Source organism: Dromaius novaehollandiae, chromosome 22 (assembly GCF_036370855.1).
Source record: "Dromaius novaehollandiae isolate bDroNov1 chromosome 22, bDroNov1.hap1, whole genome shotgun sequence".
Classification (NCBI taxonomy): Eukaryota; Metazoa; Chordata; class Aves; order Casuariiformes; family Dromaiidae; genus Dromaius; species Dromaius novaehollandiae.
The window spans coordinates 5,974,348-5,990,491 of record NC_088119.1 but is presented as its reverse complement, the minus strand read 5'-3'; the positions used below and the strand labels follow the sequence as shown (position 1 = coordinate 5,990,491).

Sequence of the window (16,144 nt, the reverse complement as noted above, 5' to 3'; positions counted from 1 at the left end):
CATGGGTCCCCACTGTCCCCAGATGTGCTGGTAGGGAGGTGGCCCATGGGTCCCCGCTGTCCCCAGGGATGCTGGCACAGGGGGTCCCCACTGTCCCCAGGTGTGCTGGTGGGGAGGTGGCCCATGGGTCCCCACTGTCCCCAGGTGTGCTGCTAGGGAGGTGGCCCATGGGTCCCCGCCGTCCCCAGGCGCGCTGGCAGGGAGGTGGCCTGTGGGTCCCCGCTGTCCCCAGGCGTGCTGGCACGGGAAGGTCCCCAGTGTCCCTAGGCACACTGGCGGGGAGGTGGCCCGGTGCCCCGGCCAAGGCAGTGGTGTCCCCAGAGCCTCGGCTGGGACGAGCTCAGCCCCCACCAGCCCCACGTCACCCGTTTCGGCGGGCCTTGCCGGCCCCCCCCCAGGTGGGACCCGGGCACCCCCCGGCTTCTCGCTGACACCCGGCTGCGGATCGACTCCCCCCCCCCGGGCCATGTCCCGGTGCAGCCCCCCCGTCCCAGCCCGTTGCCGGTGCAGCCCCCCCCCCCGTGCAGCCCCGTTCCCGGTGCAAACCCCTCCGGGCAGTCCCCCGGCCCGGCCCGTTCCCGGTGCAACTCCCCTCTGCCGTGCAGCAGCCCCCCCCCGGTGCAACCCCCTCCCCGGTGCAGCCCCCCCCCCCCCCCGTGCAGCCCTCCCAGTGCATCCCCGTTCCCGGCGCAACCCCCCCCCCCCTTACAGCCCCCCCCCCGCCCGGCCCGTTCCCGGTGCAGCCCCCCCGTGCAGCCCCGTTCCCGGTGAACCCCCCCCATGCAGCCCCCACCCCGTTCCAGCCGGTTCCCGGTGCAGCCCCCCCCTCGGTGCAATAACCCCCGTGCAGCCCCACCGTGCAGCCCCCACCCCCGGTGCAACCCCCCCCGTGCAGCCCCCCCATCCCGGCCCGTTCCCGGTGCACTCCCCCCCCCCGCAGCCCCCCCATGCAGGCCCGTTCCCGGTGCAACCCCCCCTCCCCGGTGCACCCCCCTCCCCGGTGCAGCCCCCCCCCCCGCCGGGTGCAGCCCGGTCCCGGCCGCGCCGGCACAAACGGTTAACGCCGCCCGGGCTGAAACGTGACTCCGCCCGGCGCCTCCCCGCGCCGGGCCCCGGTCCCGGCGGGGCCGCCCAGCCCCAGCCCCGGCCCCGGCCCAGCCCCAGCCCCGGCCCCGGCCCGGCCCGGCCCGGCCCAGCCCCGGCCCCGCGGCGCACCATGATCTGCGGGCGGCGGGCGCGGCGCGGTACCGAGCAGCCGCTGCCCCCCGCCGACGGCACCGGCGGCTCCCGGCGGCCCGGCAGAGCCTTCCGCAAAATGGGTGAGTGCCGCGGCCGGGACCCGCGCCGCGACGGCACCGGGCGGCACCGGGATGGGGTGGCCGCCGCTGCCCGCCGGGGCCGGGGGGCGTCGCGGGGGGGGCAGCGAGCGGAGGGGGCCCCACGGCACGGAGGGTCCCCGGGTGACCGGGGTCCCCGTGGCCAGGACAGGGGACAGGTCCCCATGGCCGGGACAGGTCCCCATGGCAGGGCGGGTCCCCAGGGTGACCGGGGTCCCCGTGGCCAGGACAGGTCCCCATGGCAGGGAGGTGTCCCCACAGCTGGGAGACGTCCCCATGGCAGGGAAGGTCCCCGGGGTGGCAGGGGTCCCCGTGGCCAGGACAGGTCCCCATGGCAGGGAGGATCCCCAGGGTGATGTGGGACCCCGTGGCAGAGACAGGTCCCCATGGCGGGGAGGTGTCTCTGGGGTGAGCGGGGTCCCCATGACAGCGACAGGTCCCCATGGGAGGGAGGGTCCCCAAGGTGACTGGGGTCTCTATGGCAGGGACAGGTCCCCATGCAGGGAGGGTCCCTGGGGTGACTGGGGTCCCCATGGCAGGGAAGGGTCCCACGGCAGGGAGGTGTCCCCGGGGTGACCAGGGTCCCCATGGCCGGGACAGGTACCCCTGTCGGGGAGGGTCCCTGGGGTGACAGGGGACAGATCCCCACGGCAGGGACAGTTTCCCATAGCAGGAAGGTGTCCCCACAGCTGGAACAGCTTCCCATGGTGGGGAGGTGTCCCCAGGGTGACCGGGGTCCCCATGGCAGGGACAGGTCCCCATGCAGGGAGGGTCCCTGGTGTGACTGGGGTCCCCATGGCAGGGAAGGGTCCCACGGCTGGGTGAGGTCCTCACCATGGCCAGGTGTCCCCATGGCAGGGACAGGTCCCTATGGCAGCGAGGGTCCCCATGACAGGGAGGTGTCTCCACAGCTGGGAGTGCTCCCCATGGCAGGGTCGGGTCCCCACGGTGGGGAGGTGTCCCCATGGCAGAGAGGTGTCCCCGTGGTAGGGAGAGATCCCGATGGTGTCTGGGTTGCCCATAGCAGGGAGGGGGTCCCCATGGCTGGGACAGGTCCCCATGGCAGGGAGGGTCCCCAAGGTTGTCAGAGGTCCCCACGGCAGGGTCGGGTTCCCATGGTGGGGAGGTGTCCTCATGGCAGGGAGGTGTTCCCCATGGCAGGGACAGGTGCCCATGGCAGAGAGGGTCCCCAAGATGGCAGGGGTCCCCATGGCAGGGAGATGTCCCCATGGCAGGGAGGTGTCCCCATGGTGGGGAGAGATCCCCATGGTGGCTGGGATGCCCATAGCAGGGAGGTGTCCCCATGGCAGGGACGGGTCCCTCCAGTGCAGCAGGGTGCCGGGCAGATCCCACCCCCCCCCCGCTGGGTTCCCGCTGCCCCCCCCCCCCCCCCACCTGAGTTCAGCCCCCCCGGGAGCAGAGCCATGCGCTGGGTGTGCCTGGTGCTCAGCGGAGCCCTCGGATGCCGGGGTCCCCGCAGGGGGACCTTGGCCGGGTTTCAGGGCAGCCAGGCGATGCCTGGGCTTGGCGCTGAGTCTCAGCAACTCACTTCGCTGATGGCCTGGGCGTTCGTCTGGCGAAGCGACCGGGAGCGGCTCTGGCCCGGCACCCTTTGCGGGGTACAAGGGGGCCGTGAGGCCACGCGGCGGAGGCTGGCTGTGGTCGTGTGCCGTGTGCCCGGAGCTGCACGTCTCGGTGCGGCTGTGCGCCTGCCCACGGCGGTGGCTGCGTGTGTGTGTGTGTCCGTGTGTCCCTGGGTCTGTGCATCCCTGGGTCTGTGCATCCCTGCGTCCATGCATCCTTGTGTCCATGCATCTGTGTGTCCGTGCATCCCTGGGTCTGTGCATCCTTGTGTCCGTGTATCCCTGTGTCCGTGCATCCTTGTGTCCATGCATCCCTGCATCCGTGCATCCTTGTGCCCGTGCATCCCCGTGTCCATGCATCTGTGTGTCCAGGTACGTCTGCATCCCTCTGTCCATGTGTCTGTGCATCCCTGTGTCCATGTATCTGTGGCTGTGCATCCAGGCATCCGGGTGTCTGTGCACCCCTGTGTCTTTGCATCCGTGTGTTCAGTGTATCCGTGCGCCCAGGCATTCTTGCACCCATGTTTCCCTTCATCCATGTGTCCATGCATCTGTGTATCCATGTATCCGTGTATCCATGTAACCATGAATCTATGTATCCATGAATCTGTGTATCCATGCATCCATGCACCTGTGTGTCCGTGCATCTGTGTGTCCATACATCCCTGTGTCCGTGCATCTGTGCATCCATGGACCTGTGCATTTGTGTGTCCATGCATTTGTGTGTCCGTGCATCCATGTGTCCATGCATCCGTGTGTCCATGCACGTGACGCCCCGGACAGCAGATCCAGGCCCCGGTGGGCTGCAGGGTGCTGCTAGCTGGGTGCACGGGGTGCCGGCTGCCGTGCCGAGGGAAGGCGCTCCGGCCGCTCTCCTGGCACCCCGTGGGGCCGGCACGCGTGGGCCGAAGGCTCCGGGGCCGGCACGCGCGGGGGCTGCCGGCGCTCGGGAAGGACAAGTGTCCCATTGAGCTGGGGACACGTGGGGGCTGGCTCAGGGTGCCCCCAGCTTGGTGACGTGCCCAAAGCACGCCTGCGGGCCGGGGCCGTGTCCCCGAGGCTGCTCAGCCCCAAAACTGCCGTTTTTGCACCCGGGGGAGCGTTACCAAACGGAGTGGGAGAGGCTGGAGCGCCGGGGCAAAGACTGCAAAAAAGGGAGGAAATAACTGAGCTGTTTCTCGGATAACAGACGGAAAAATCCCAGCCTGCCGTGGACTTGCACCCGGCCGCCCTGTCCCAGCGAGCGGGTCGGTGACTCACCTCCGGTCCGGCCTCCCGGGCTATTCCCACGCGGCTGGGCAGGGCCCTGGAGCCGGGTTGTTCCCGCGCGGGCACGAGACAGGCTGGATGGTGGCGGGTTGTCCCGTCTGTCCCATCTCGTCCCATCTGTCCCATCCTGCCCTGTCTTGTCCTGTCCTGTCTCATCTTGCCATGTCTAGCCTGTCCCAGCATGTCTATTCTGTCCCATCCCATCTGTCCCTTCCTGTCCTGCCTATCCCGTCCTGTCCTGTCCCATCCCGTAATGCCTGTCCCATCCCATGTCTCCCATCCCGTCTTTTCCTGTCCCATCCTGCCATATATGTCTTGTCCCATCTGTCCTGTCCCATCCCATCGTATCTGTCCCAGCCTACCTGTCCTGGCCTGTTTGTCCCATCCTGCACTGTCGTGTCTGTCATGTCCTGTCATGTCTGTCCTGTCCTGTCCCATCTTGTCCCATCCTATCTGGTGCATCCTGTCCTGTCCTGTCCTGTCCTGTCCCTCCATCCCATCCCTTCCCATCATGTCTGTCCTGTCCCGTCATGCCTGTCCCATCCCATCCTATCCTGTCCTATCCTGCCCCATCTTGTCCTATCCCATCCTTCCATCCTATCCCATCCTGTCTGTTCTGTTTCATCCTGTCCTGTCCCATCCCATCCCGTCCCTCCATCCCATCCTATGCCCATCCCATCATGACTGTCCTGTCTATCTGTCTCATCTTGTCCTGTCTGTCCTGTCCCATCTGGTCTGTCTCATCTTGTCCCATCCTGTCCCATCACATTCCTCTATCCCATCCCATCATGTCTGCCCCGTCCTATCCTGTCCTGTCCCATCCTATCCCTCCATCCCCTCCATGCCCATCCCATCATGTCTGTCCTGTCTCATCTTGTCCTGTCTCATCTGGTCTGTCCCGTCCTGTCCCATCTTGTCCCACCTCGTTCCTCCATCCCATCCCATCGTGTCTGTCCTGTCCTGTCCTATCCCACCCTGTCGTGTCCCATCCCATCTTGTCGTGTCTGTCCCATAGGAGTGTGCGCACTGGTGGGGGTGTGCACACGTGCAGGCGTGTGTGCGGGTGTGCGCAGACGGGTGTGCGTGCGGAGGTGTGCGTAGCTGTGCAGACGGCTGTGCTCCCCAGCCAGGAGAAGCTTCTGGCCACGGTTCTTCACCCGGCTCCTGGGGCAGGAGGGTGCACCGGGGACACGCAGACAGGGCAGGGTGCCGGGCGCTGACGGGTGCCTCCCCTCGCAGGCCTGACGGACGACGAGGACATCAAGCTCATGCTGAAGGGCTCGGTGCTCTGGAAGGTCAAGTCGCCGCGGCGGGCCAAGGAGCGCCTGTTCCGCTTGCAGGAGGACGGCATGACCGTCTGGTTCGAGAGGCGCTTCCGGCACGCTCGCTCCAAGCAGATCTGTAAGTGCCGGCGGCCGGGGGCGTCCCTGGGAGCTCAGGGCTCCGGGGCCTGTCCCTGCCCCACCTCGAACTGCGGGGAGCAGCTGGGAACCTGAATCTGCTGGTGGGACCCAGGGCCCAACCTGGGACAGGGCATGGCCAGGGACCCCGGGCGCTACCCAGAGTGCAATCCGAGATCCTGGGCATGACCTGGGATCCAGGGTATGACCTGAGACCCTGGGCATCAGCTGGGACCTTGGGCACAACCTGAGGACCCTGGGCACAACCAAGGACCCTGGGCACAAACATGGGACCCTGGGCTCAACTCAGGACCCTGGGCATGACCTGGGACCTTGGGCATGACCCAAGACCCTGGGCACCACCTGGGACTTGGACCCGAGCCCAGAGCCCAGACCCCCAACCTGTACCCGACCCATAGCCACACCGTCATGAGGGTCCCAGACCCACCCCTAGGCCTTGCAACCCACTCTACTCTGCCCCCCAGCCCTAGCCCAGTGCCTCCCAGTGCCTCCCAGTGACTCCCAGTGCAGCCATGGCCGAGCGCCTGGAGCCCAGCTGCCATTGCCATCCTCCGTACCGGCAGCAGGACCAGCACCAGGGCCCGTTTCCCTCCCGGCCAGCCTCCGCCCCGCTCCCCAGCACCATCCTGCTCATTCCAACCCCTCGGCTGGGATAGCTGGCTCTGGCTCCGGGAGACAGCTCCATCCCCCCGCCACGGCCAGCGTCATTGTCCCCACGGGGCTCTGTCTAGCCGGGGATTAGAGCGGCTGAAAAGGCCAGTTAAGCTTGGCCATAGCGGTGCCTGGCTCCCTGCCCTCAGCATCCCGGGGTGCAAAGGGGCCCCTGCCACCCCCAGGGGACAGGGGACAGCTCGGTAGCCCCGGAGGAGCCACCGGGGCCATCAGCGCCTCGTGTCCCCGCAGTCTCCGTGATGCACATCGAGGGCGTGCGCGTGGGGTACCAGTCCGAGGGGCTGCGCAAGTACGGCAGCTCCTTCCCCGAGAGGCACTGCTTCACCATCGTCTTCAAGGGGAAGCGCAAGAACCTCGACCTGGCCGCCCGGGGCGAGGAGGACGCCCGGCACTGGGTGCAGGGCCTCACCAAGCTCATGGCGCGAGTGGCCGCCATGAGCCAGCGGGAGAAGCTCGACCAATATCCTTCGCGGGAGAGCCGGGGCGCGTGGCAGTGGGGATGGGGGTCCGGCATACTGCCGCGGGGACGCCGGGCACGGACACGCTGCCGGGCGCTTTCCTTACCTGGATGCACCTGGATCCACGATATCCTGCAGCGCGCCGACAAGAACAAGGACAACAAGATGAGTTTCCGCGAGGTCAAGAACATGCTCCGGATGATCAACATCGACATGAACGACATCTATGCCTACAAGCTCTTCAAGGTACCGCCGTCCCTGCGCGTCCTCCCCATCGCCCGCTGTGCCCACCCCGCTCCGAGCGTGGCGGGGTGCTCCTGGGCTGCTCCTCCTGTGGGTCCTAGATCCCACTGTGGGCAGGCAGCTGAGACCCCCCAAACTCATCATCCTGGGAGGGGGCCCAATCCGCCCCCGCGTCCCCAAAGCTGGGCTCTCGGTGCCCCCAGGAGTGCGACAGGTCCGGCGACGAGCGGCTGGAGGAGCGCGAGGTGGAGGAGTTCTGCCGGCGCCTGCTGCGGCGGCCGGAGCTGGAGGAGATCTTCCGGCGCTACTCGGGCGAGGACTGCGTGCTGTCGGCCGAGGAGCTGCGGGACTTCCTGCGCGACCAGGGCGAGGAGGCCAGCCTGCGGCAGGCCCGCGCCGTCATCCACGCCTACGAGCTCAACGAGAAAGGTAGCGGTGGCGGCAGCGGTGGCGAGGGCTGAGAACGGGCAAACTCGGCTCCAGGGTGGTGGCATGGCGCATGGTTGGCAGGGACACCGGGCTGGCTGCCCAGGGAGCTCCTCTGCCGTTGGCGGTGTGGAGCAAGGGGTTAAGGGACTGCAGCCATGGGATGCGTTGGGGACAAGGATGTGGCCTTGCCTGGCTCTGGGGGTGTCCCCGGCTCGCTAGGGCTGGCACGGGGCCCTCCAAGGTGAGGGTGAGTGGCCCACGTCAGGGCATCGAAGCCACAGCCCTGTGTCCCCTGTCCCCTCCCTGGCAGCCCGTGTCCTTGCTGGTCCCTGGCCTGACCGCCCAGGGTGAACGTGGCACTGTGGGGACAGGAGACACTGGGGTGGGGAAGGACACCAAGGGGACCTCCATGTCCCCTGGGTGCCATGATGCCAGGCCTGGAGTGAGGGTGACACTATGGAGACAGGGGACATCAGGGTGGGGATGGACACCAAGGGGACCTCCATGTCCCCTGGGTGCTGCGATGCCAAGCTCAGGGTGAGTGTACCACTCTGGGACATGGGACATCAGGCTGCAGACAGACACCAAGGGGACCTCCATGTCCACTGGATGCCACAGTACCAGGCCTGGGGCAAGTGTGACATGGGAAAAGGGGCCATCAGGGTGGAGATGGTTCCCCGTGTGCCGTGATGCTGGACTCGCGGTGGTGTGGGCATGTGTCAGCCCTCTCCAACACCCTGCCGCCGTGTCCCCCAGCCAAGCAGCAGGACCTCATGATGCTTGATGGCTTCATGATGTACCTGCTCTCCGCCGACGGGGACATCCTCAACCAGGAGCACACCAAGGTGCACCAGGACATGAGCCAGCCCCTGTGCCACTACTTCATCTCCTCCTCCCACAACACCTACCTGACCGACAACCAGATCGGTGGCACCAGCAGCACCGAAGCCTACATCAGGTGGGACCTGCGCGGTGGCCGGAGGGGACTCTGAGCGACCTGAGAGGCTGCAGAGTTTGGTGGCCACGGCCCCGTTGCTCTTGGCTGCTTTGGGGGCTGCCGGCCGGCCCGGGTGCCGTGGGGCTGATGTGTCGGCTCCACGTGGGCAGGGCATTCATGAAGGGCTGCCGCTGCGTGGAGCTGGACTGTTGGGAGGGCTCCAACGGGGAGCCCATCATCTACCACGGCCACACGCTCACCTCCAAAATCCTCTTCCGTGACGTCATCGAGAGCATCCGCGATTACGCCTTCAAGGTGAGCGATGCTCTGCGAGGCGGCAGCGCGGTGCTCCTGGTACGGCTGGCAGCGGGTGTCCCATGTGCCGGGTGCCCTCGGCCACTCGCTCAAGCCCTGCCCGGCCCCTCTGTCCACAGCAATCGCCCTACCCCGTCATCCTGTCCCTGGAGAACCACTGTGGGCTGGAGCAGCAGGCCACCATGGCCCGTCACATGAAGGCCATCTTGGGGGACATGCTGCTGACGCAGCCACTGGAGGGCCAGGACCCCAAGGACCTCCCGTCCCCAGAGGTAAGGCCACCCCGGGCCGCAGCAGGGACCAGCTTGCATCCTGCTGTGTCCCTGTCCCCATCGAGCCAGTCCTGTGTCCCCACCAAACCCAGAGCTTGGTCCTTCCTCCTGCAGCAGCTGAAGGGGAAGGTCCTGGTGAAAGGGAAGAAGCTGCCAGACCTGCAGCATGAGCCCCAGAGCAGCGGCTCCCTGTCAGACAATGAGGAGGAGGAGGAGGAGGAGGAAGAGGAGGAGGAAGAGGGGCTGCAGGAGAGAGGCAGCCGGCAGGTAAGGGGTGGTGGGCATGAGGCTGGCTCCTGAGTGCTGAGGCTCTCAGCCCTGATGCCACCATGCCAATGGCACAGCAGGGGTACCACGTGCTGGAGGACACGCTGTGCCCTGCCGTGGCCTCATGCCGGGCAGCCCCAGGACCCTGACCCAGAGCTTCTCCCTCGCCCCTGGCCCCTTGTGCCCCAAGGGCTGACCATGGGGGTGCTGCCACGGTGCCATGCCAAGCCCTTCTGGGATCCCCGGGTGTTTTCTGGCTGGGAAAGGCCAGTGCTGATGCTGGAGAGGACCCTTTGGCTGGACTGGTGGTGCTGGCGGGGGGCCAAGTGCTCCTGGGCATGCCCTGACATGGCCTCTCTTTCTCCTCTTCCAGTCGCTCCACTCTCTGCAGGAGATCAGACCACTGCAGGTGGGCTGTGGTGTTGGAGCTGGGTGTGCTGGAGGTCCGGCACTGCGGGGCTGAGCACCCCTGTGCCCATGGGCATGGCGAGCAGCTGCCACTACCGAGAAGAGGGGACTGAGCCTGGGAACCCCCCAGTGGTGCCTCCTTTTTCCCCATGGGTCTGGGTGCTCCATGTCCAGGGTCTCCATCACCTCAGGGTCTCCATCACCTCGGGTTCTCCATTGCCTCCGGGTCTCCGTTGCTTTGGGATCTCCATTGCTTTGGGGTCTCCATAGCCTTGGGTGTCCTCTGCTTTGGGGTTTTCATCACCTCTGGTACTGCATTGACTTAGGGGTCTCCATTGCTTGGGGGTCACCATAGCCTTGTGTCTATACTGCTTTGGGAGCTCCATTCCTTGGGATTTCCTTCATCTTGGGGTTTCCATTGCCTTGGATGTTCGACTGCCTTAGGGTCTCCATCGCCTTGGGGGCTCAGCACTCAGTGCCAGCCTGATCAGGGCTCTCTAGAGCCCCAGGGGGGTTGGGGATCTCTAGAGCCCCAGGGGGGTTGGGTGGGGGGTCCTGGTCCATGGGCGGGCGCTGGAGCTGGGGGTGGCTCTGAGGCTGCCCCGGCTCCCCCCAGGCCAAGGAGGCCTCGCAGGTGGCCCCAGAGCTCTCTGCCGTGGTGGTGTACTGCCAAGCTGTGCCCTTCCCTGGCCTGGCCCAGGCTCTGCGCGACCCACGGCCCTGCGAGATGTCGTCCTTCAGTGAGAGGAAGGCCCGGAAGCTCATCAGGGAGGCAGGTGAGGGTGAGGGAACGGGCACTGGTCCCGGGCCTGGCCAGGACGTGGGGCAGCCACTGGGTGGGACAAACTGGGATGCTCTGGGCTGTCACAGGAGCTGCTCAGGGATGGTGGCCCTGGCTGAGCTGCCCTGGATCCAGCACAACTGGGGGGCCCTGGGGTCCAGCACCGAGGGTCAGAGTCCAGGGGACCTGGTCTAGGTTTGGGGTCAGGGTCCAGGATCAGGGTCTCATCTCTCAGGTCAGGGGCTGGGCTCCAGGGTCAGGATTTGGGGTGAGGGTCTGGGATAATGGGTCCAGGGTCAGGATTCAGGGTGAGGGTCCAGGGTCAGGAGCTGCGGCCAGGGTCCGGGGTCAGGATCCAGGGTCAGGGTCTGGGATCCGGGGTCAGGGTCCAAGGTCCAGGTCCAGGCTCTGCACCCACCTGGCTGAGCGGGTGCCTCCGGGGGCGCTGGCAGGGGGCCATCTCCCAGCCGGAGAGTGCTGAGGCAGCCAGAGTGGCTGTGGGTGACACCCAAGGGTGCCCCGTCCCACCCGGGCACCCTGCGCACCCAGCCCCCGCTCAGCCCGCCCTCCCGCAGGCAAGGCCTTCGTCCGCTACAACGCCCGGCAGCTCAGCCGCGTCTACCCGCTGGGGCTCAAGATGACCTCCTCCAACTACAACCCCCAGGAGATGTGGAACGCCGGCTGCCAGCTCGGTGCGGCCTCGCCGGGGAGGCCAGCCCCGCGCGGTGCCGCTCTCTGTTTGCCACCCACCCCGGCGCGAGCCCCCCTGCCCCGGCCCCCCGTCGGCCCATCAGATCCGGCACCCTCCAACCCACCTGATCCAGCACCCTTCAACCCACCCCAGTGCTGGCTTCAGCCCCCTCAGTGACCCGTCGGCCCTTGGCCCACACCAGCCCAGCACCCCTCGGCCCACCCCAGCACAAGCATCAGCCCACCCATGACCCAGCACCCCTTGGTCCCCTCCAACCCAGCACCCCTCGGCCCACTCTGGTGTGGAGGTCAGCCCTCTCCCCTACCTGGCACCCCTCGGCCCACGCCAGCACTGGTGCCAGCCCTCCCTGACCCAGCACCCCTCGGCCCACCCCAACCCAGCACCCCTCGGCCCACTCCAACCCGGCACCCCTTGGCCCAAACCAACCTGGTACCCCTCAGCCCACCTCAACCCGGCACCCCTCGACCCAAACCAGCTTGGCACCCCTCAGCCCACCTCGACCATGCACCCCTTGGCCCACCCCGACCCAGCAACTCTTTGGCCCACCTCAACCCAGCATCCCTCAGCCCAATCCAGCCTGGCACCCCTCGGCCCACCCAACTTGGCACCCCTCAGCCCAAATCAGCCCATCAACCCTCAGCCCACCTCAACCCAGCACCCCTTGGTGAACTCCAACTCAGCACCCCTTGGCCCAAACCAGCCCATCAACCCTCAGCCCACTTCAACCCAGCACCCGTCAACCCAAACCAGCCTGGCACCCCTCGGCCCACCCAACTTGGCACCCCTCGGCCCAAACCGGCCCATCAACCCTCGGCCCACCTCAACCCAGCACCCCTCAGCCCAAACCAGCCCGACACCCCTCAGCCCACTCTGACCCAGCACCCCTTGGCCCACCTCGACCAGGCACCCCTCAGCCCACTCCAACCTGGCACCCCTCGGCCCAAACCAGCCCATCACCCCTAGGCCCAAACCTGACTGGCACCCCTCGGCCCACCCAACTTGGCACCCCTCGGCGCAAACCAGCCCGGCACCCCTCAGCCCACCTCAACCCAGCACCCCTCGGCGCAAACCAGCCCAGCACCCCTCGGCCCACCCAACTTGGCACCCCTCGGCCCAAACCAGCCCATCAACCCTCGTCCCACCTCAACCCAGCACCCCTCGGCCCACCCAACTTGGTACCCCTCAGCCCACCTGACCCAGCAGCCTTTGGCTCCCACCACCTGAGGGCTGCAAGGCCACGGTGGTGCCATCTCCCTGGTGCCCGCGTCCCCGCCGCCGGCCCCCCCGAGCGCCCCTCTTTCCCTCGGCAGTGGCTCTCAACTTCCAGACGCCGGGCTACGAGATGGACCTCAACGCCGGGCGCTTCCTGGGCAACGGGCGCTGCGGCTACGTGCTGAAACCCGGCTTCCTGCGGAGCAGCCGGGGCTCCTTCGGCCCCGAGGCGCAGCCGGCGCCCGGCCAGGCCCCCCGCCGCCTGGCCCTGGCCGTCAGGGTGAGGCCGCGGCGCCCGGCCGCCCGCCCCGCCGCCCCGCTGCCCGCCCGCCCCGGCGCCGCGGCCCAGCTGCCTCTCGGCCCGCAGGTGATCACGGCGCAGCAGCTGCCCAAGCTCAACGCGGAGAAGAGCAGCTCCATCGTGGACCCCCTGGTGCGGGTGGAGATCCACGGCGTCCCCGCCGACTGCGCCAAGCGGCAGACCCAGCACAAGCTCAACAACGGTGAGCGGCGCCCAGTACGTCCCAGTAGGCCCCGGCCCCCTCTCCCAGTGCGCCGGCCCTGATGCCCGCCGGTGGCAGCTCCCTGGCTCGTCCCAGTCCTTCCCAGTGCTGGTTCCTCCTTCCTCCAGTACACCCCAGGCCCCAGTATGACCCCTGTCCCCTCCCCAGTATACCCTGGCCTGGCCCCACTCTGAGCCCCGGCCCCCACCAGTGTACCCCAGCCCAGCCCCAGTTTGATCCTCATGCCCTTCCAGTATACCCTGGCCTAGTCAGCGTGACTCCCATTCCCCCCAGTACACCCCAGTCCAGCCCCAGTGTGACCCCTCCATCACCTCAGGACACCCCGGTCTGGCCCCAGTGTGACATCTGCCCCTCCCAGTACACCCCAGCTTGGCACTGATGTGACCCCCCCACTAGTACACCCCAGTCTGGCCCCAGTGTGACCCCCCCCCCATCACCCCAGTACACCTCAGTCCGGCCCCAGTGCAACTCCCATACTCCCCAGTCTGGCCCCAGTGTGCCAGACCTCCCAGTATACCCCAGTCCAGCACCAGTATGACCCCCGTCCCCTCCAGTACACCCCAGTAAGACCCCTGTCCCCCCCCATATACCCCAGTCTGGCCCCAGTGTGACCCCTTTCCCTCCCAGTACACCCCAGCCCTGCCCCAGTATGACCCCTGTCTCTGCCAGTAACCCCAGTATGACCCATGTCCCCTCCCAGTACACCCCAGCCCAGCCCCAGTGTGATCCCCACCCCTCTCCAGTATACCCTCCACCCCAGTTTGACCCCCACTGCCCCAGTATACCCCAGCTTGGCCCCAGTATGCCCCCCACCCCCTAGTATGCCCCAGTATGATGCCCACTCCCCCAGTACACCCCAGTCTGGCCCCAGTATGCCCCCCACTGCCCCAATACACCCCAGTATGACCCCCACTGCCCCAGTACACCCCAGTATGATCCCCACTCCCCCAGTACACCCCAGTCTGGCCCCAGTATGCCCCCCACTCCCTAGTACACCCCAGTATGATGCCTACTCTCCCAGTATGCCCCAGTATGTCCCCCACTGCCCCAGTACACCCCAGCCTGGCCCCAGTATGACCTCCCAGTACACCCCAGCCTGGGCCCCAGTATGCCCCCACCCCCTAGTACACCCCAGTATGACCCCCCACTCCCCCAGTACACCCCAACCTGGCCCCAGTATGACCACCCACCACACCCCAGCCCGGGCTGGAGGCTGAGGCGGGGGGTTCCCCGCACCCGGAGCCCCTGGGCCGGGTGCCGGGGTGCCCGGGGTGCTGACGCGCGGGGCGCAGGCTTCAATCCCCGCTGGGAGGAGACGCTGACCTTCCAGCTGCGGGTGCCCGAGCTGGCGCTGCTCCGCTTCGTGGTGGAGGACCACGACAGCACCTCCTGCAACGACTTCGTGGGCCAGTTCACCCTGCCCCTGGCCAGCGTGCGGGAAGGTGGGTGGGGGGCGCCCGGGCGGCGGGGGTCGGCGGCCCGGCCCGGCCCGGCCCCCCCAGCGAGGGGCCGGCCCTCTCGCCCCTTCTCCCTCTGCGCCCGCAGGGTATCGCCACATCCACCTGCTCTCCAAGGACGGCGCGTCGCTGGCGCCCGCCACGCTCTTCGTGCACGTCAAATGCAAGCGGCTGTGAGCGCGGCGGGGGCCCAGGAGCGCCCACGCCATCGCCCCGGCGTTGGGGCACCCCAGAGGTCTCACCGGCGATGGACATCACCCACGCGCCCCCTTCCTCCCCTCCCCGGCCGCGGGGACAGGCACGCCGTGACGAGGACGAGAGCCTGACGGCGAGATGGGCGACAGCAACCCCCGGCGCGGCCACCACGAGGGACCCCGAGGGCTCCCCGCCCCGGGCCACCGTGACCGCGAGCCTTTGCTTGGTGGTCCCCAGGGGCTCAGCACCTGACGCGAGGGCCGGCTGCATCTGTAACCCGTGCTAGAGTACCGGCAACGGTCAAATATTTATACGAGGTTGTCAAGCGAGTCGAATAAAGGTTTATTTAACGGAGCCAGACGGCGTCATGGCTCGGGGCTCTGCTGCCAAAGCTGCACCGAAGCCCCAGGGAAGAGGGACGGAGCCGGGCTGAGGTTTTCAAGGTGGCACGAGAGCTCAAAAAGCGCCTTTCCTTGGGGAAAAAAAGAAAAAGGGAGACGCGCCGCTTTGGGGAAAGGCAAAAAGCTCCATGCTGCAGGCGGCATTTGCCGGGAGTGGTTGCACGGTGAGATGTAAGGAGCAGCCACTCGTGGGCTGCCAGCAGGCACCCATGGGTGCTCAGTTTGCGCCCTCTGGGTGCACGGGCCCGGCTGGGGGGTGGGAAGGTTGCAGGGTGCTCGCCCAGGGCTGGCAGGGACGCGTGGCTCGCAAGAGCCAGGGTTGGCGGCTCCTGAAGCCCAAGCGGTGGCTGGCACATGGAGAAGACCCCCATGGGACCCTCTGCACCCCACAGGAGGCCCCCAAGAGCTCCATGGGCTCCCAGCTCCACGTCCCTCAGCGCTGGCATCACTCCACAGCCTTCGCCAGCTCTCCTCCCCGCTCCAGGGGGTGGTTTTGCCCCCAGCAAAGGGAGAGCGCAGGAGGGTTGCTTTAAGCCAGCAGAAGCTTTGGACAGGCTCCGTTTCCCCAAGAGCCACCTCGAGGCTCACCCAAGCCATAAGGAGCATCTCGTCTCATGTGACCTCCCCTTCAGCCCCAACGCAGGTGGCCTCCAGCCTCCTTGGCACCATGGTGGGACAGGGGAAGGGACAGCAATTCTTGCATAGGTGATATGGGACTCAGCTCGCAGCCCCGGGCCACCAGCCTGGGCAAGGAGATCGGGTAGCCCTGGTGGGACAGATGTGGTGGCTCCTGGCTCTTCCATGAGGCCACAGACATCCAGGCCAAGGCGGGCAAAAGCACGGATCCACGGGGAGCTGGGTGCAGAGGAAGGGGCTCTCCACGCCGCACGGTGCTCACTCCTGTGGACACGGAGGCTGGAGGGGCTCAAGGTCTTGGGAAGGGGCCAGTGACATGCCACGGTGTGCTCAAGGTGTGCAGAGGGACAAGGATGCATGGTGCCCACAGCCTTTCACCTTCATGAGCAGCTTTGGAAACCTTTGGCTTGGAAGTTAAGAACATCTTGGAGCAATGGAAACCGCCTTTACAGAAGTGGCTCACAGGACCCAGGGCCAGAGAAGACCTGCGAGACTCTACAGCCACCACCAGCCTCCTCTGGCCACCAGGAACGCAGGGACAGACAGCTGGTTAGAAGAGATGGTTAGAAAAGACCACGCGATGGTCCTTCCCCACCGTGGGCCTGCAGACTAGAC

At 67.1% G+C, this 16,144-nt stretch overlaps 1 protein-coding gene across 1 annotated transcript; it reads left to right on the top strand.

The window, feature by feature from the left end:
* Positions 1-1,105: 1,105 nt before the first annotated feature.
* On the top strand, positions 1,106-14,846 carry PLCD3 (phospholipase C delta 3). Its single transcript, XM_064524440.1, has 16 exons — positions 1,106-1,319; positions 5,429-5,590; positions 6,514-6,742; positions 6,857-6,986; positions 7,187-7,412; positions 8,169-8,370; positions 8,520-8,664; positions 8,784-8,936; positions 9,051-9,203; positions 9,577-9,612; positions 10,228-10,387; positions 10,968-11,084; positions 12,415-12,596; positions 12,684-12,819; positions 14,133-14,282; positions 14,386-14,846. The coding sequence occupies exons 1-16, from the start codon at positions 1,217-1,219 to the stop codon at positions 14,472-14,474; spliced, it is 2,373 nt and encodes a 790-aa protein (XP_064380510.1). The 5' UTR covers positions 1,106-1,216; the 3' UTR covers positions 14,475-14,846.
* The last annotated feature ends 1,298 nt before the right edge of the window (positions 14,847-16,144 follow it).